The 20,872-nt window shown below is 33.6% G+C and overlaps 1 protein-coding gene across 3 annotated transcripts in view; it reads right to left on the bottom strand.

The window, feature by feature from the left end:
- The window catches only part of LOC132717714 (DNA (cytosine-5)-methyltransferase 1-like), a 42,168-nt gene that overhangs the window by 5,230 nt on the left and 16,066 nt on the right, over window positions 1-20,872 (bottom strand). The window contains exons 18-35 of one of the 3 annotated variants that reach the window (XM_060701264.1): window positions 19,340-19,445; window positions 18,819-18,922; window positions 17,952-18,063; window positions 15,887-16,075; window positions 15,243-15,418; window positions 14,248-14,321; window positions 11,931-12,049; window positions 11,271-11,342; window positions 10,455-10,569; window positions 9,986-10,137; window positions 9,171-9,302; window positions 8,393-8,595; window positions 8,105-8,216; window positions 6,664-6,813; window positions 6,166-6,332; window positions 5,289-5,529; window positions 4,582-4,698; window positions 2,533-3,022 (exon numbers count right to left, since the gene is read on the bottom strand). In XM_060701264.1, coding sequence (XP_060557247.1) covers window positions 2,846-3,022; window positions 4,582-4,698; window positions 5,289-5,529; window positions 6,166-6,332; window positions 6,664-6,813; window positions 8,105-8,216; window positions 8,393-8,595; window positions 9,171-9,302; window positions 9,986-10,137; window positions 10,455-10,569; window positions 11,271-11,342; window positions 11,931-12,049; window positions 14,248-14,321; window positions 15,243-15,418; window positions 15,887-16,075; window positions 17,952-18,063; window positions 18,819-18,922; window positions 19,340-19,445 — 2,518 coding nt within the window. In that variant the 3' untranslated portion in view covers window positions 2,533-2,845. Of the gene's footprint in view, window positions 1-2,532; window positions 3,023-4,581; window positions 4,699-5,288; window positions 5,530-6,165; window positions 6,333-6,663; window positions 6,814-8,104; window positions 8,217-8,392; window positions 8,596-9,170; window positions 9,303-9,985; window positions 10,138-10,454; window positions 10,570-11,270; window positions 11,343-11,930; window positions 12,050-14,247; window positions 14,322-15,242; window positions 15,419-15,886; window positions 16,076-17,951; window positions 18,064-18,818; window positions 18,923-19,339; window positions 19,446-20,872 lie in introns of those variants that run through there. The other 2 variants (XM_060701271.1, XM_060701277.1) reach the window with 2 other exon arrangements.

Here is a 20,872-nt window from a genome sequence, read left to right as displayed (position 1 = left end):
CCCAGGGCTTTTATTTGAACAAACTTGGTAGACACTCATTAGAAGATGTTTCATGCTAAATATCTTAGCTCTAGCTCTTTGGGTTCTTTAAAAGAAGATTTTTAAGTTTTTACTATATGCTTATAGGGAAAATCAATGACCCCTGGGGCGGGCCAATTTTGACCTCAGGGCTTTTATTTGAACAAACTTTGTAGACACTCACTAGAAGATGTTTCATGCTAAATATCTAAACTCTAGCTATTTGGGTTTTTTCAAACAAGATTTTTTAAGTTTTATACTATATGCATATTGGAAAAAATCAATGACCCCCTGGGGCGGGCCAATTTTGACCCCAGGGCTTTTATTTGAACAAACTTGGTAGACACTCATTAGAAGATGTTTCATGCTAAATATCTTAGCTCTAGCCCTTTGGGTTCTTTAAAAGAAGATTTTTTTAAGTTTTTACTATATGCATATAGGGAAAATGAATGACCCCCTGGGGCGGGCCAATTTTGACCCCAGGGCTTTTATTTGAACAAACTTGGTAGACACTGATTAGAAGATGATTCATGTCAAATATCTAAGCTCTAGCTCTTTGGGTTTTTAAAAGAAGATATTTAAAGTTTTTTCTTTCCGTTGCCATGGCAACCAGAGTTCTGCATGGAATTAAATTCTTTGAACAAGTTTTAAAGGTGACCACCAAAGGAACATTCCTGTGAAGTTTTGATGAAATTGGCTTAGTGGTTTATGAGGAGATGTCATTTAAAGTAAAAGTTTACGGACGGACATCGGACGAAAAGCGATCACAAAAGCTCACCCTGTCACTTTGTGACAGGCGAGCTAATAACAAGAAAATAGCTAAATTTTCATAGCATGAAACTCGCAGTGGTTCTGCATAAGGCAATGCTATAGGCTAAGAATTATAGTTTCCCACAAGAAAATTTATTTCTAACAAAATATTTTAACTACAAAAATAGTATTATTTATTTACTAAACAAGTCTATGTAAACGAAGTGACAAGTGTTTGGGACATTAGCACTAGGGGAATGATCTATATACACATTGTAAAGGTCCACCAAGCAATGCAACATGCCAAATTATCTAACATCTGTGCTGTGAAGTTCCTGATCAGATACTTTTTTAATATATATGTACTGTTAAAATGTTATCTACGACGGGGACATTTTTGACCCAATAGGCATGATTTAACGTCTGTGGAGGTCCACCAGACTGCTACATGCCAAATAAATTGAATCTTTGCTCTGGGCATTGTAGTTTCATATACATGTAGTACTAAAAGGTTTTTCTAATAAAAACCAATATAATCAAAGTGACCCCTAAAATGGGGACAACTTTCACCCCATGGTTACGATTTGTATTAATTTTTAGGAGACCATATGCAATGGTAAATGCCAAATTTCTAAACCTTGGGCATTGTAATTACTGATTTTTTTAAAAGAATTCAGTTTATATTCTTGCTCTTGTGACCTACTTAAACACCAGACTCAAACTACTCCTATATTTAAATGTTATTAAGAGGGTCTGCCAACCCAAGATCATTCATGTGTGGTTTTGTCAAAATCCACCCTACAGTATTGGAGAAATTATGTACAACTTGCAATTACAAAAGCTTTCTACGAGAACTTTATGCTCTGGCGAGTGTTAAAAACATAAGGGCCCTGAAAAAATCCTTATTTAATTTCAATTATCATATGACATAAGTCATCTGTAAGTTTTGCTAGACAGTGGTAATTTATTTAACATTAGGTTAAGTTGAATGTCCTTTTGTTTCGATGTTCATTTTAATTGATGATATACAATTTTGTGTATACCTTCTCCATTTACACATGTTATTGTATGTATATGCTTTACACTGTCTTGTCATGTATCATGTATCTGTTTATCCTCATGGACCATTTGGTCCAATGGAATATTGAAATAAACTTGAACTTAAACTCATGACATAGCAATTAAAGAAATCCAACAAAACACATTTTGAAATACAAATTTAATATCAACAGCACTATTTCATTACATCATCTGTTTTCAAGATACATTATGTACAAATAAATCCTGATTTACATAAAGGGCATTAAATCCAAATTGCTCATATACCTCATTATCAATTTTCTGCCCAAATTTATCGGTACTGACAATATTAATTATCGATTATAGGTTAATCACATCAAGTTCATTGAAAAACAACTTTATCATTAAAATAACTTAAAAATTCTAGAAAATATTCATAATCCATTATCAACACAAAATATGATTGTTTGGCAATTTTGAGATGTCCCCTCGTTGCCAATGTAACAGGAAATTTAGGACTGAGCATGTCGTTACAAAGTAAATGGTCCAGTCAACATTTGTGCCAAGTTTGATTAGTACTGAAGCAGTTTTTATAGTTTTATAACAATTTGAACTTGTAACGGGAGACTTTTCAATGAACAGCCATTTTTCACAAAATGCTCATGCAGTAATGGGTTAAAAATCCTGTATGTTGTGATTTAGGTTGCATACCACACTTAAATGAAATTACGTGTAAGTTATATGTATATAATTACGCTTATAAAACAATTTTCAAACATCGAAGAATATGTAAAATATATACTGCAAATATTTGTACATATTATATGTAATTATTAAAATACAGTAAAAAATCTGAAAACCGGACCCTGTCAGGACTTGGCCAAAAGTCCGGTTTTCAGAGGTTTTATACATTTATTGATAATTATTAAGTGTTTGAATAATGATTTTTTTTTTCAATAAAAAAAAATTGTGTCACTTGATCTGTTGCTTATCATTTTAACACAGTTCATCACTTTATTATTTATAGAAGTTTGTTAATCACTATTTTTTTTTCATGCTAACAACTTGAACCAGGTTTATCCTCCTTCTTCACTTCCATGTCTTCAACTTTACTTTCCTGCTTTCCCTCGGTCATATTGTCTGTACATGGTTCTTCTGTAGCTTTGGTGATCAAACACTTCTTGATCTCAAGTCCAATAGCACGTGCCATAGGTGGTGGGACAGCATTACCAACCTGTAGAATAATATACATTGTATATCACATTATTCACTAACAAAACATGTCAAAATGAGACAAAAAATGATTTTTAAACTTAAAATTGCACTTTGCATGCTTACTTAATAATAGGGGTGTCATGCTTAGCAAAAATGCTAACCCTTCATACAGTGGCCTAATAACTGTGTTAAATAGTTAACTGACATACTTGAAAGGGTTAAACAAACATTCTAACAGAGTTGAGATTGTTACATTACGAAAATCTTTAGCCTTTACTTCGGCCCAAATCAAACTGAAACTCAAACCAAGTCTAGAAGTCGATGGAAGGTATCAACATATCAAATATATTAGACATTGATCAATTAATGAAGATGCTTTGAAGAAGGGGAAATAAATGGGAATGTAGGAAGGACATCGGGCCAATAGGTGTAAGGGGCCATTTCTTTTGTTTGATAAAAGGCCATTGGCTCTTCACACTATTATAATTATAATGAACTCTATTGTTTTGTTTACAGTAAGATGTCCCCCTATCCCTATTAAGTAAAGTGGACAAGCAGCTTATACTCTCCACTCACAAATTTCAGGCAGCATTTAAACTAAATTGACTTAGTCTTACACCACTGTAAATGCATAAAGCAATGGATTCAAATTAGTATCAAGTATTTTTTCATATCAATTTGTTAACAGTGGGTCTGATTAATATTTCCTTAGCTGGTATACAATTACATAGAGATTGATATGTTAAAATAGAGATTGATATGTTAAAATAGAGATTGATATGTTAAAATATTAAAATAGAGATTGATATGTTAAAATAGAGATTGATATGCTAAAATAGAGATTGATATGTTAAAATAGAGATTGATATGTTAAAATATTAAAATAGAGATTGATATGCTAAAATAGAGATTGATATGCTAAAATAGAGATTGATATGCTAAAATAGAGATTGATATGTTAAAATAGAGATTGATATGTTAAAATATTAAAATAGAGATTGATATGCTAAAATAGAGATTGATATGCTAAAATAGAGATTGATATGCTAAAATAGAGATTGATATGTTAAAATATTAAAATAGAGATTGATATGCTAAAATAGAGATTGATATGCTAAAATAGAGATTGATATGCTAAAAAAGAGATTGATATGCTAAAATATCTTTTACCAAGCTGAAATTTGTGTAATTAACTAATCATAATTTCAATTAATAACTGTCCCATAGGGAGTTTTGGGGATTTCAATATAAAAATCATTTTTTTGTTAATGAAACCATCAGTGGAGCCTGGTCAGTTTGTTTGATTGGGTTACATGGCGACTTTCCAGCTTTATTGGTCGAGGAAAACCTCGGGTGCCCTTCCATGTATTATTTCAGGCATGAACAGGCCCAGGAGTAGAACCACCAACATTCTGTAAGCTAGGAAGCCTGGTCAGACTGAATGGACAATATCATAACAGATGAGGTACCCAAAAGAATGCAGTCTGTTATAACTTCATGAATGTATTACAAGTTAACCAGTTAAAGTTGAACTACAGTTGAAGTAATTAACCAGTTATTATCACTCAGTATACTAACCTGCCTATGCCTGTCTAATATTGTACCATAGAACCTGTATGTATCTGGGAAACCCTGTGACCGGGCACATTCTCTAACACTGACCACTCTGTGCTGCTCAGGATGTAAAACTCTTCCCTGTCGTAAATATAAAATCATTTATAATTTAGACAAATTACAACATGGCAAATTTTACTCTTTTTTTTTCTTTATTAAAAGCAATGACTTCTCAATATCAAAACACTGTGCGACTAACTATAGCTTTGAGTCTAATTGTAATAATAATTAATATCATGCAATCTCATTTGCAATATTTCAATAATAAACAAACTACAATGTAAACCTAACTGTGTATTACCTAATGATATCTAAAATTGTTTAATTTACAAAAGAAATTGTAAGCGTGTTAAATGTAAACTTCCTAATGTTACAGCTGAACACAAGAATCAGGGCAATGTAATGGAACCAGGTTTTCCATCTGGAAACCATTTTTCTACTTTATGTAACAGTTACCTTGATCCCAAAGAGCCCAAAAGCAATCCCAAGCAAGGTCTCAACATAACCTTGTCATATAATAAAACTTACTACAATATCTCATTTCTAACTCTAAGTTATTGACCGTCAACAACCCGTTTGACCATAGACAAACACCCAATTGCAAATCTAATAATCAAGATTTTCAAATTTGGATGCCTGGTTAAATGTCACAAAAGAAAAACCCAACCTACCTGTTTTCCCATAGGTTCAGGGTTGGTCACTGTTGTGCTAAAGAAACCATCCATCTCCAGTCGCCCATACAGCCCAGCCCAATGATTGTGCCGGTTACCAGTGTGCGGAAGACACCAAGGTACCAGGGTATTAAACTGCCGGTCCATCAGATCACATGCGTTTCCCTCGGCACACGAACACACTCCTCGTAAATTTCCATTCTCACTTTTACCATTCTTCTTATCATGGTGTGTGTATCTCCTGTAATATATTACATATCAATAAAATACAGACTTCTATCAGTGAAATATAATTTATATCTTTCACTGTAAAATTTATAATTGAATTCATTTGACTATTATAATACATCAAAATAAAATCAATATCAAAATAAGTTTATTCTGAATACTGGATTTCCACTAGGGCTGTCATTGAATATCGCGATATCAATATATCATCGATATTCATCATCAGATACAACATCGATACATGTACATACTTTCACATGTCATACAAGCTAAAATTTTTTTTATTTCTGTTAGTTAAAATACCTCTCTATTTTGGCTTAAAAGAGAAGGTATGCATAACACTATGATCCCAATTTATATCAAATACTAGTATATATATGATTTTCATTGTATCCACTGTCAAAGTCAATATTTGTCTCTCGATATATCGATACAAAATTTTCAATCAATGACAGCCCTTATTTCCACCATATTATAGTACAGAGTATTCAAAGCAACCATCTTTCTTAGGTATAGGCAATTTCTAATTAAACTGTCCCAGAAATCCTAAATTCTTTAGATTTCTTAAGTTTCAAAGACCATACTTTTTACACCAGCCAACTGAAATAAATTAACTAGCATGCTAAAACTCAACAGCAAATTTACTTACAATTTCTTGCATTTATTTCCATCAGATAGTCGCACCTCCATGTTGGGCAGGGATCTCCAGTCAGAGCCAGGTGCCAGTGGGATATGCTGCATACGAGCATGAACTAGAGGGTTCATGTCCTTACATATATGATCTCTTAATACAGGCTGGTGTTGCTTTCCACGAATCTAAAATATCACAGGAAAAAAAACTTAAATAATTCTTTATTACTTATGCAATTCATGTATTTCAACAATATTTAACATAAGCTGCTTTGGTTTACACTTAATTCATAATTATAATACGGTTACTGGTAATTTATTTATTGACCAAAGAAATTGAAAAAAATATCTTAAAGCATAGAATAAAATGTTGACTGGACATTTATGTTAGAAAGATATCTATATATCAATAATTAAGCACACTGCCATTCACTGCAAACACATCTAAAATCATCTATTAGCAAATCTAATCAGTGACAGTTATCACATATATATATATATATATATATATACTAACAATTCTCTGGAAGTGAGTCTGAGAGTCACAATTATAAGATATCTCCTGTGCCTTGGCCCCGTTCTTTATTTCTGGTAGATCGGACATCGTATCACGTACTGTGATTGTGCGGAATGGAGCAGCATCCATCCTTGTGATATTGGAGACAAACTGTAACATACAAATGTATGCAGAATATGAACTTAAACCTTTACACGACTGATTTTACATTATTGATTTCCCCTCTTTGATTGCAACAGTCCATATCAATTTTAGTAATATAATTAAGAAAATATGAAAGTTGATTGGTAAAAATCAAGTGTAAAGTTGCACAGTAAATATATGTAGACTTGCTATACAGATTCAGTTTTACCATTGTAACAGCTGCCAAGAAAAATATTTCAATTTTACATAAATATGCAATACATTTTTTTTTGGTTGGGTTTTAAGTCACATCGACACAGTATAGGTCATATCGCGACGTTCCAGCTTTACTGGTGGAGGAAGACCTCAGGTGCCCTTCCGTGCATTATTTCAGGCACGAACGAGCACCTGAATAGAACCACTGACGTTCCGTAAGCTAGCTGGATAGCTTCCTCACATGAAAGAATCCAAAGTCCCTGTCGGGATTCGAACCCACAGCGGTGAGGGGCAAGTGATTTGAAGTCAACGACCTTAACCACTCGGCCACGGACGCCCCTAGGTTGGGTCTTCATCCCATCAACACAGTATAATATGTCATATAGACTTTCCAGGTCTTAGTGGTGAAAAAAGACCTCACATGTCCTTCTGTGCATAATTTCAGACAAGAACAGGTACCTGAGTAAACCACAAAGGTTCCTTAAGCTAGCTTGGTAGCTTCCTCACATGAAAGAATCCAAAGTCCCTGTTGGGAATTCAAACCATAGTGGTTTGAAGTCAACACAACACGCATTTTTCCCCTTATGAGCATAGAAGGATCGCGAGCGTGTGTCATTATGCAATAAAATCTCTATTGATGTTCTATATTTAACATGTGACATAACCATTTGACATGATTGTGATGTAACCATTTAAAGTGCGAAGTGCTGAAAATAAGTACGGAAACAAACAGGCACCATTTAGCTTGATATATGGTACAGCAGCATTTATTTGTGGATGTCTTGTCTGAATTGAAATAATATATCTAAATCAGTGATTTATCATTTGATAAAATCACTGTTTGTCATTCAGATGTGCATTATATCATTTGGGCTACGCCTTTGTGATATAATTCCTTGCATCAGAACTCCAAACAGTGATTTTATTTTGCCATAACATCACTGTTTGGGATATATTATTTCTTAAGTAAAACAAATTCTAGTCAAACTACATTGTTTTTTTGTTTGTTTTAAATATATCTTCTGTCTTATAGATAGAAACATTTGCTGAAGACAACAGATAGAGTAAATTATCAAGTTAGAAAATACATGTATATATATACCTTCCTCTCATCTACAACAACAGATAGAGCCATGGCTCTAGGAGCAAACACGTGTAATGGTTCTGGGTAGAATGGTAGCTTCTCTCCTGGTGCTGCGGCTAAAATAATAGCCCTAAAATGAAAATTAAGTACCTTATTAAACATAGAAAACCTAGAGAAAATTTGGATTATAGAAATCTATGTTTGAAATTTCAAGTCAGTAAAAGTCACAACATATTTGTTATGAAAATATTTGGCCTGATAACACACAAAGCAAAACAAAAATATTTGACAAAAAATGTACATTACCTTCTACGGGTTTGTGCTACACCATAACTACCAGCCTGAAGTATTCCAAATGTACACTGGTACCCCATTTGTATGAGGCAGCGGAGAGCTAGCTTAAGAACCATACTCTTCTTGTACGAGACAAAGTTACGAACATTCTCCAGGAGAAAGAATCGAGGTCTGTAGTAGTCACAATAGCTCAGGTATGAGGAAATTAGCGAGTTCTGAAAATTTACATACAAGAATGTTGTGTAAAAACTGAGGATATAAAATTGTTTCTTCAGTTTCTACTGCTTCATTGGTTTCAGGTATTTTTGGTGATTTCATTGTTCACCTGTGCATGTATATTTTGCTATATTTACTGCATGTAACACATGTACAAATACTAGACAGAAAGAAATGCTATATTCTAAAAGTGTGTGATCTGAAATAACTTTGCTGGCATAATGCTTTAAAATTGAAAATATATACTGCATTTTTTTTTAGTTGGGTTTTGAAGTGTATTATATCCATATCAGGATATATGATTTAAAAGCAAACAATTATTTAACAAAAATCACATTTAAAGAGTGCTTTGATATAGTCAATTACATCTGGTTCTGACTGATTTGTACTAGAATGGATACTTGCTTCCCTATCTATGCAAGACCCTGGCTTAGTTATATCCTTTTTGAGTCAAACATAAATTCCAGATCAAAATCTCTCTTGCTTTTTACCTATTTCAGGTTTGATTAATTAAAACTTAAATATGATAAATTCATCATCAGTTCATCAGTCTGTTCATTGTCACAGAACTTACTTTGAACTTGGAGTATTCACGGCTGTTGAACCGGTTCATACCGGAAAATCCCTGACAAGGTGGGCCGCCACACAGTAACTCCACATCTCCCTTCTGGGGCAGTTTCTGGCCAACATGGTCGGTCTTCTCTCCCTGAAATTACAAAATCTATACTCCTTCAAATAATCACAATAGTCAAGAATGAAGATCATCATTCAATCTGAGTAACTACATAAACAAGCAAATATCATAGTATTGCAAGCAATACAAAGTTCTCCTACTGGTTAGAACCCCAGCAACATTCTGAAGGGCCATGTCCATTCAATTATGTCATTGTGGAAGACATGAATGAACTTCAATCTGTTGAGTTCTTAGTTTGTTTTTATCATAGTAATGTTAAACCGGTAGGGGACTAATTAGCCTTCCATGCATTATTATTCTTGTGAGTTTGCCAAGTTACAACTTTTTAAAATCTTCTTTCAGATTAAACTAACAAGCAGTTAGGAGGTATGTATGTATATTTTAAATTAAAGTTGAATCTTAATCCTCCTACCATTTTCATTATAAACAATTAATCATGGTCCTTTGTGATCAATATAGGACAAGACTTCCGTTAATGGAAGTTTGGGAGTCATTTTACTCCTTGATTTTGGCTTGTGACTTCCAAAATCTAGTACTTTTTCTTCTTTATCTATATCATGTGACTTCCAAAATCGGAGATTTTGCAGTCTCTGACTTCCAAATTTTGAAACTTAGGGGCAGCCCTAATAGGGGGCTTTAATAACTTTGCTACAAATGACTATGTTTAGATATATTCACAGACAGCATCTACTTACATCCATTACAAGTCTCAGTAGCAGGTTACAATCATCTGTGAAGACTGTACTACCCGGATTGTTAAGCCTGTATGCCTGGGCAGCAGGCTCCTCTTTCTCGATAGCCCATCTAGATTCAGCCACACCAGCTTGATGGAAGCCCTCGGAAAGTCCTGAAATGCAAACACAAATTATCTTAATCTTGACATAAAAAAGTTTAGTTAGACTGGATGATTTTTGACTGAATCTCATCAGTCTGTGCAGATTACACACACACTTGCCTGGATAACTAAGACAAATGAACATCAGACTCACTGACTAAGATCAATTAATATAATGTAGAAATTTTGCCTCATATAAGGTTTGAACCATAATATTAATAAAAATGAAAAAAAAACTCTTAACATGATAAAATATTTAATTGTTATATTACATTGAAACAAGCATGGTCAATGTAAACAATATAGGATATACAAATAGAGGATAATACCTCCACATCCAGCAAACACATCCAAGGTTCTCAGTCTTTTAACCTCTTGCTTCACTTCTGATGCAGTATCAGTCTGGGTGGTTGCCTTTCCCTTGCCTTTGCCTTTCCCCTTACCCTATGAATAAAACTTTAATAAATTAATATGTCTGAGCATAGCAAGTCAATTTGTTGTGTAAGCATTTCAACAGAATTTATTGCATATTAAGAGTAAAATATCCAAGAGGCTTTTACTTGGCAAAATGTGAAAACTATTTTTGATCAGTCAGCAACTATATCTACTAAACAAGAACACTTCATGCAGTTTTAAAGGGCAACAATAACCATTTTTTATAAATATTATTTAAATTGGTATAACTCCTAAAAATATTGCTTTCAGGATAATATAACTTGTCTTGCAACTGTGCGTTGTGATAAAGTAGTCCAAGTTAAAAAGTTGAAAGCTTTGTTTTGAAATCATCCTACTAATAAAAGCAATTTTGACAAAAATTTTAAAACAGTAAGAGGCATAACTCTTATAGCTTTCAGAAATATGCACCTTGTCTAACAACTGTGCCTCGCCAAGAAAATCAAGCATTCTAAGTTTAATGTTGATACCTTTAAAACTTTTTGAATACTGGTCTATATTAAAGCTTTTGCACAACTATAAAGACAACGCCAATGCTGCAGGGATCTTAGCAGCTGGACCTTCTTTTTTCCAAACAGAGGATATAAAAACTGATACATCTTCCTAAATTAATCCCAAATTAGGAAATTGAGGAAATTCATCCTTATTCAATTAAAACCACTGAAATTTGTAAGTTGTAAATCATCACTGACCTTGCCCTTTGATCCCATCATCCTTGCTTTAGTTGGCGGTTCTTCAAATGATTTTGTTTTACTATTGTAAGCCTGAAAAGGAACATACATATTTAATTACATAGAGGTATTGGGAAAGATATATTTAGCATGCAATCCTGTCCACAAACCAGAGCAATGCATGCAGTGTTCATGCATGTTTGTTCATAGCAATTTTTCATAAATATTCTAAGTGAAAAAGGGGGGAAACCCTTAAAAAAATATTACTTTCAGAATGTCGAACAACTATTCCTATGATTATCAAATATTCCAAGATTTGTGTTTATACCTTCTAAAATATTTGAGTAATGGGCTAAAATAGTTTTGCATGACAATTACGACATCAATAAGGATGCAGCGATTATAATATCTTAACTTTCTAGTGATCACCCTTCCTCCAGATTTTTTAAAAGTTTCTGTATATTACATATAAACATAATTATACACCATATTTTACCAAAATATTCAGTAGGATCAGCCTACACAGGTCAGACAGCACATATGTTGCAAGCTGGCCTGAATCTAAACTGGAGTTATCCCTTTGACAATACCATCACTAGATCTCAGAATGTGATACACATTGGAAGTTTAATATCAACACATTTCATTTCTTTGAAAAGAGAATCAAGGAAAGCTCTTTACCTCGGAGAAGTAGAATTTATCTCTACCAAACAGAAAGTCATTATCTCTATTGGGATCTAATTCCTCTGTAAATACAACTGTACATTTTCCTCTAACTAGGCTGAAATCTACTGTCACATCTGAAAAAAACAACACAAAGATGTGCTTGTAAAACACAAATCATGAAATGTCCCGAATTTTGAAAAACTGACCATAAAAACTTAAAAACAAAATTTTTTAATTATCTTTTAACTGACTGTACATAATTGTTCAAGATCATTTAAGACATCAGATTTAACAAGAGCCGGTTGAACCGGGTGATGCTCCCCGAATAGGTTTTGGACACAGGAAGGTATACCTCTTGTAGTGTCAGAGTTATGTCACAGACAAAGTTCAAAGTGTAAAAATAACCCAAATGTTGTGCACGACACATTGTCTCAATATGGTGATCATCTCTGTGAAAGAGTTGTTAAATCCGACTTCAAGTAATGAAGTTATGGGCCAGACACGATTTTGCTGCAAGGTCATGCTGTGACCTTGACCTTCAAGGTAGCAACCCAAATGTTGTGAAATAGTTTTAAAATCCGACTTCAAATAACAAAGTTATGGGCCGGACACGAACTTGCTGCAAGGTCATGCTGTGACACTTCGTCTCAATATGGTGATCATTTCTGTGAAAAAGTTTTAAAATCCAACTTCAAAATTATTAAAGTTATGGGCCGGACACAATTTTGCTGCAAGGTCATGCTGTGACCTTGACCTTCAAGGTAGCGACCCAAATGTTATGCGCGACACGTCCTCTTAATTAATGATCATTTCTGTGAAATATTTTTAAAATCCGACTTCAAATAATGAAATTATGGACCGGACACGATTTTGCTGCAAGGTCATGCTGTGACCTTGACCTTCAAGGTAGCGAGCCAAATGTTGCGCGCCACACGTTGTCTCAATATGGTGATCATTTCTGTGAAAAAATTTTAAAATCCGACTTCAAATAACAAAGTTATGTGCCGGACACGATTTCGCTGCAAGGTCATGCTGTGACCTTGACCTTCAAGGTAGCGACCCAAATGTTGTGCGCAACACGTCGTCTTAATATGGTGATCATTTCTGTGAAATATTTTTAAAATCCGACTTCAAATAATGAAGTTATGGACTGGACACGATTTTGCTGCAAGGTCATGCTGTGACCTTGACCTTCACAGTCTATGCGAAAGACTTCTGAGTTTTACTGGACAGTAGGTCCTGTAAACTGAAAATTTTTACTGGACCAAACATGATTTTACTGGACCGAAAAAAACCTGATTGGTATAGCATTTTGAGTCACTTGATAAGTGTCAGCAGTCAAAAAATTTGTGTACAAAAAGAAAATTATATTATCAACAAGTGAAGTTATCTTTTTTCACCACAATCAAAAATGTAAACATAAATATTGTTATACATGTATTCAATGGATTTTGCTATTTAAAACTTTAATTCCATACAGACTATATACTAGCAAAATGAGAGGGTAAATTTCAGCAAAAGTCTGGCATATGTAAACAGAATTATATATATATCGGTAATTTAGTGAAGTTGACAATTAATTGTTCAATGATTTTGGTACCTTCACAGTATAGTTTAATTTTTGTCAACATCTTGGACGATCTTTCATAGCTAAACACCAGTTGAGCACACGTGTAATTTAGCATTACTCTAAGTCTGTTGATTAAAGACGTAAATTGTTCCAATTAATACACTGACACTTTCATCTGTGGTAAACAAACTAATAGCGGGTGACCTTTCACATCTGGGCCGCTTATGTAATTTACGCGGCCGCTTATTGACTTTTAATTGTACTAGTTGTCGGATATTTTTATCTTACGTAGTTACATAAAAGTTTGCATTATGAGAATGCATAACAGTTGACAAGCATTGCACAAGCTTATATTGTGTAATGACAACATTTTGATGTTTTGAATTTAGGACTAACGTAAATGATCGGCCTTTGCAAAATGTTGAATATAAGGTTTTTATAAAACCTTAATTTTTTACCGGACCGTCGGGCCGTCAATACATATATTTTTATCGGACCTTCTGAATTTTTACAGGTCAGGGCCGACAGTCTTTCGGAAAGACTGCCTTCAAGGTAGCGAACCAAATGTTGCGCGCGACACATCGTCTCAATATGGTGATCATTTTTGTGAAATAGTTTTAAAATCCGATTTCAAATAACAAACTTATGGGCCGGACACGAATTTGGGACGTACGTACGGACGGACAACCCGACGACTATATGCTCCCCCGAAATTTTTCGGGGAGCATAATAATGAACATGAAGACTTTGTAAGAAGTTTACCTTCATCTGTATAATAAAGTTGGTTACAGTCTGACTGATGTCCTGCTGAGGCGCCTTTATGTGTGTTCTCTGGTCTAAAATATAAAACAGTTCCTATAACATTGATACATAAATTTCATAAATATTGTTCTTCAAAAAGGCACATAAGACAGTATCAACCAAGTTATTTCCTCATCTCCAGACTGATCAAGACATAAATCTTACAGGATGGGTATCTTTATTTTGGGCCAGGATACAATACCCATTGTTATACCGCAGTCATGATTCAGTATTGGATCACTATACAATAACAATGCCTTGTAACTACAGATAGACGCAAGTTATAGCGAGTATGTCAGGACTATGACATTTTGTATGCTATATCTGAGGCAATCTTACAACCAATATAAGAAATATTTATCATAAACTGAGCAAACCTGCTAACTAAAACTTTGAAAAATGTTGATTTCTTTTTTCATTTAAACAGTTCAATTTATAAGCTACATAAAACAAGATGTCGTATTTGTGTAACAAATTTAGTCAGTGTTACGGGATGTAAAGTTTATAGTCTTAGCTGTTCAAGAAACCTATAAAAAGTGCATGTACTTTAGCCTTAATACTAGTAAGGTATTCCAGGTAAAGTACTGTATAAGGGGATATTTCTGGTTGTCTAAAAGAAGCGAATTGATACCTCCAGAATTTCAGATGTGGAAATATTAATGAATCGTGGTCCTGAAGAGTACAATTTACTGTCAAATTGGTTGATATTTCTGCTAGAAGAAATTTTAGCGATTTTTTGTAAATTCACGAAATTTTCCAACAATACCAACTTATACAGTACTTATTGTAAGATTTTAACTGAAATGGTTTAAGATGTATGCTCCAGTCAACATATGACAAATCAATTGATGAATAAATTGAAGACATTTCCAAACATACATACCAATACTGTCTTTGACAGGGCATCATAATAACATATGAAACAATCATTCACTAACCAGGACAGATAAATTTACCTGTAAAATTTCTTCACTTTCAGTTTTATTTTATCAAGAGAAGGAAAACTTGTCCCGCTCTCTTTGATAAATATCTGCTCTATCTGGGCAATTCTGAACGGTTCTGGAACCTCGTCGTTCGACCCCTTGATATAGTCCGACTTCCTGTATGCCTCAGGATATAGCTCTTCATCCACCTAGAGTACAAAATATCTTTTATTTATCTTTGTATAACAGATGCTATATCTTAGTCATGTGAAATGATTTGACCTACTATGATGTAATTGCAATCGTCCGAGAATTAACAGACAGTTCCAATATGGAAGCTGTCATTACAGACGCTTATTTTTCAGTTACTAATATAAAAATACAAGTGTTAGTTGGTGAAACTTAAACTGACTTGAACTTAAATAAGACCAATTGTAAGCATACAGTATGTGTATAATTTTATTCCACAAATGTATATATACATCAGTCAAGGATATAAATGAAACGATTTGCCAAGACTTATTTGGTATTGATCAGTAACCTACAAACATAATCCTTATGAAAAGTGTAAAGTTTCAGATAAAACTCATTCAGTGGTAATGGAAATTTACCTTTGTATGCAATCATCACTTATAATTACCTTTCATAACCTTATCCTTCTAAAATCTGTATCTTACCGCAGTTTTATCCACTTTGATCTTTTTAGGAGGCGCTGGTTTAACACCAAAGTCATATGAACTTGGCATGAGGTAACAACAATCCCCCACTTTAAAATCAAACCCGTCCCGGGAGACACTGGCGTAATATGTGTAACTGTCCTTTCCTTCTTCAGCCTTGATCTCTTCACCAAGTGCTGGCATCTCTTTCTGTAAGGACACAGTATCGATTAAAGTGTGGAAATAATGCAAAATGTATACATGGTTAAATATCAAGATCATTTTTTTCATGAAATCAGTGACTTATAACAAGAGCTGTCTGTAGGACAGCACGCTCGACTATTCTAAGTGCTTGATAGTAAAAGAGCCTTGATATTGTTAAATTTTTTAAGTTCACAAAAGGGCTAATTTTTTTTTTATAAATTCATGTTATAGGCCTTAGAGAGAGTCTAATTATACAGAATTGGCTTGACTATTCGGAAGGTAATGTCACAAGGGTTTTTTATTGAGTATAATAATACTAATTACCTATGAATACATAAATTTGACAGAAAAGGTACAAAGGTTTGTTATTAAGATGTTTTATCAAGTAAATCACTGCTTTATTATTATGAATGCATAAAATTGTCCCAAAAAAGGCACAAACCCTTTAGTAGTTACTGAGATAACAGCTTACAAGCAAAACTTTACCATGAATTTCTAAGTTGAAAAAGGGGAGAAAAATCAGCCTAAATGCAAGATAGAATTATGGATCTTTGTCAGTGACCTACAATTATGACCTTAAATGCATATGTGAAGTTTTAAATAAATATCTTTAATAGTTATTGAGATATGTAAAACTTGCATGTAAACATTAACCAAGAAACTAAGTAGAAAAGGGGATATGAATCAGCCTTAATTCAAGATAGAGTTATGGAACTTGGTCAGTGACATACAATTATGACCCTCGAATTATGACCCTAAGTGCATGTGTAAAGTTTCAAGTAAATATCTTTGAAGACCGTTAACCTTTAACCAAAATTTCTAAGTTTCAAAAGGGGAAAAAATTCTGCAAATATTGCAGACAGAGTTATGCAATTTTGCAAACTGATGTACATTGTTACTATAAATAAGTATTTTAAATTTCATTTGAATATCTTAAGCAATAATTGAGATATTTGACTTTACAAAAAAACTTTAACCAAAATTTTTAAGTTCCAAAGGGGCATAATTCTGTCAATATGGTAGGCAGAGTTATCCAACTTGTCAATCTGATGTACATTGTTACTATAAATAAGTATTGTAAGTTTCAATTGAATATCTCAAGCAATAATTGACATATTTGACTTTACAAAAAACTTTAACCAAAATTTCTAAGTTAAAAAGGGGCATTATTCTGTCAATATTGTAGGCAGAGTTATCCAACTTGTCAATCTGATGTACCTTGTTACTATAAATAAGTATTGTAAGTTTCAATTGAATATCTCAAGCAATAATTTAGATATTTGACTTTACAAAAAACTTTAACCAAAATTTCTAAGTTAAAAAGGGGCATAATTCTGTCAATATTGTAGGCAGAGTTATCCAACTTGTCAATCTGATGTACCTTGTTACTATAAATAAGTATTGTAAGTTTCAATTGAATATCTCAAGTAATAATTGAAATATTTGACTTTACAAAAAACTTTAACCAACGCAGACGCCGACGCGGACGCTGACGCCGACGCCGACGCCGGGGCGACTACAATAGCTCTCATATTCTTCGAATAGTCGAGCTAAATAGGAATGAAAACCAATGAAAGCTAAAATTTGTTATAAAATCTAAATATGGACATTTTGTCATAATAGTAATGTAAGGATATCACTAAAGGATTTTGATTGTTTGATTTGAGTTTTACATCACACCAACACAGTATAAGTCATATGGCCATGTTCAAGTTTTACTGGTGAAGGAAGACCTCAAGTGCCCTTCTGAACATTATTAAGGCAAGAACGAGCACCTGGGTAGAACCACAGACGTTCCGTAAGCTAGCTCACTAAAAGATAGGCATAAAAGTTCAAGCCCTTTCAAGCATTTAGATAACCATGAATTTATGTAATGACCTACCTTTCTTAGAGCATTAAGTCTCTGACAGCTATCACAGAACCTGTGGGCAATAGATTCTGGTATTTCCCCCACTTCCGGTGGATCCTCAAACCTGGCATACTGGGAATCATACCTGCATTGTAAAATACATTAAATTAATCATACTTTCATTGCTTATAATTACAATGGCAGGTGATGGCAAACTGAATGGAATCTCAAGTACTCCAAATTGTAGTAAGTACTATTTTACAATTTATGAGTTACATGAATGTTTATTTAGAAATTTTTGGAAACATGCCGTGATATTGCAAATTTAATGCTGCATGGGATATAAGATTACAAGTTTGTACTAAATAGTTCTCATGTTATAATCTAAACATCTGTTGAAAAAGGCTTGCCTGCACCTGTAATTTTTTTTCTTTTTTAGTTTTAATATCTAGATCTGTGATTGGACTCTATGACCAAATACAAAAATACAACAGACAAATTAATCCCTCTGGAGTTTTTATCATCACCTAATGACTCTGCACCCCCCCCCCCCTCTCAAAAAAAAAGGAAACTGTTAATTGATTAAATATGGTTATCACATGAAGTGTCACGGTGACTTTGACCTAATGATCTCAAAATCAACAGAGGTCATGTACTTGATGCACGCATTGTCCTTACCATGTAATATAAATCACCACTTCTTCTCAAATAACTGTTATGACTGGGATAACAGGACATACATGCTGCCCACTTGGAAAGTTGTTGAGTAAAAAGACTAATACTAATCAAAGTGAGACACTCTTTACAGTTTTCTAACAAATACAAAGACTAATACTCTTCCAAGAGAGACACTCTTTACAGTTTTCTAACAAAGACATATCACATATATTGAAAACCTACCATTTCTGATAGAAGTATGTTTTCCCATCATCAACTTTTATTGGATGTTCAATCTCCTCCCCTCCCAACATTGACCAGTTCTTGTCTGCTTTGTGATGAATTACCTAAAAAGTGCAATACAGAATGTCATTGTTGATGGCTAGTTGTCATACATACTACATGTTTAAGTTTTGTTTGTTTGGAATTTGAGAGGCATCAACACAGTAAAATATTGTATGGCCACTTTCCAGCTTTACAAGTGGAGGGAAACCTCAGGTGCCCCATCTTTCAGGCATGCGCAACCTCAGTTAAATAGCTTCCTAACATAAAAGAAGCCAAAGTTTTTTGCAGGATACACACCTACAATGGTGTAGGGGCAAACAGTTGGAAGACATGGATCTTAACCACTTTGGCACAGATGCACGCTGTCACACATTAAAGAATTCAATTTAGTTTGTGCTTTTTAGGTGTTCTGATACTTTCATCAAGGTATATATATAACATAAAGACAAAAACTATGACTAAATAATTGTAAACAATACCTGGACTTTTGACACAGTATATTCCAAGTCAGAATCTTCGCAATCATCTGCCAGGAACAGCTCGAGAGGGTCTGATGACTCGCCAAGTACCGAATCACTTCCTCGGCTAAAAATAGTGTTTCAGTAAAGTAAAACTTAAACAGAATTTTAAACTGTTTCATTTAAATAAAGTAAAATTATTTCTAACTCTCATCTTAGGAAATTATATCATTTCAATAAAACAATATACAGTCGAGACTGCCATATGTGACTTTCCAAGGGATCTTCAGAAAAAGGTCACATATGACAGGGAGTCTCTTAATACAGTCTCAAAGAAAATTAAATTCAAATATCATCTATCTGTCTATATACCATTGTGCCATAATGATGATTGATATTGTTACTGTGTGTATACGACACTTGCAAAAATATATATATATATGGATATAATTATGCAAATAAAACAATTTTTCAACATCAAAGAATATGTAAAATGTGTACTGCAAATATTTGTACACATTATATTTAATCAATAAATTACCTGTACTGATTTCTTATTGGAAAATTTGACTTAGAATTTATAGAAAATAAAGTTCTAATTACCTCCCTTTAATGGCCTTTATTTACATGAAATGTTAAATTGGGTGATTTCTTTTTAAATCATGCTGATTTGAACTTACAATATTGACAAATCTTAATTTGAACATCATATTTATGAAATAAAACCATGAAAAAATTGTGTTACATATCCATATCAAAAGCTTTTTCTGGTTTGGTATCAATATTTTTTCCGTATTAATTATGCAGCCATATAAAGGTAAATTAAAAAAATGCTGCCTAAAAAATCTTCCGTGGGCACTCTATAATTAAAAAATACAAGTCTTAACCCAGTTTACTTTATGTACATTACACACACATCGATTGCATCATGCTTCCCATGACCAGGCGCTACGTCACTTGATACCTGCATGTATACTGTGTAATTGAGATAGAGGTGTGTAGACTTTGTTTGCTACTGGATTATAATTGGACTTAATTATTTTGGCCCTCTGGGTGTTATAATAGGTATTATTTATCCGATTAACGGACAATTAAAAGGTGTGAAAGTCGTTTAAATCAGACCAAACATTGCATTGGGACCAGACAATTAGGGTCGCTTGTCACATATGACAGGGAGTCGTTTAATTCAGACCATTTATATAGGAAAATACGTTGGGAGGACTGAAACAAGGTCAGATAAGACAGGGAGTCGTTTAAATCAGGGGGTCGCTTAGTCAGTCTGGACTGTACAGAACACAAGGGATGAGAAAAGTAAGAAACAGATTTATATCTTTTTCACTAAATCCAAGGCAACAACTTATTACGCTGACCTTGCACTGTACCACTTCTAGTAGAATTAAAAAGAACCATATATATGTACAACATAAATCATTTTTTCTAACTGGGTTTTAAGCTTTTTATAAACATAAACAGATGGCTCGAAAGTTTCCCTGGGGCAGGAATAAAGAAGACATTCTCTGTGCAGTAATTAAGCTACAAGTAACTCTGAGTAGA

This window comes from Ruditapes philippinarum, unplaced genomic scaffold (assembly GCF_026571515.1).
Source record: "Ruditapes philippinarum isolate M1 unplaced genomic scaffold, ASM2657151v2 ctg3119_1_1_1_1, whole genome shotgun sequence".
Classification (NCBI taxonomy): Eukaryota; Metazoa; Mollusca; class Bivalvia; order Venerida; family Veneridae; genus Ruditapes; species Ruditapes philippinarum.
The sequence above is the reverse complement of the archived record's forward strand: the minus strand, read 5'-3'. Positions and strand labels throughout refer to the sequence as shown.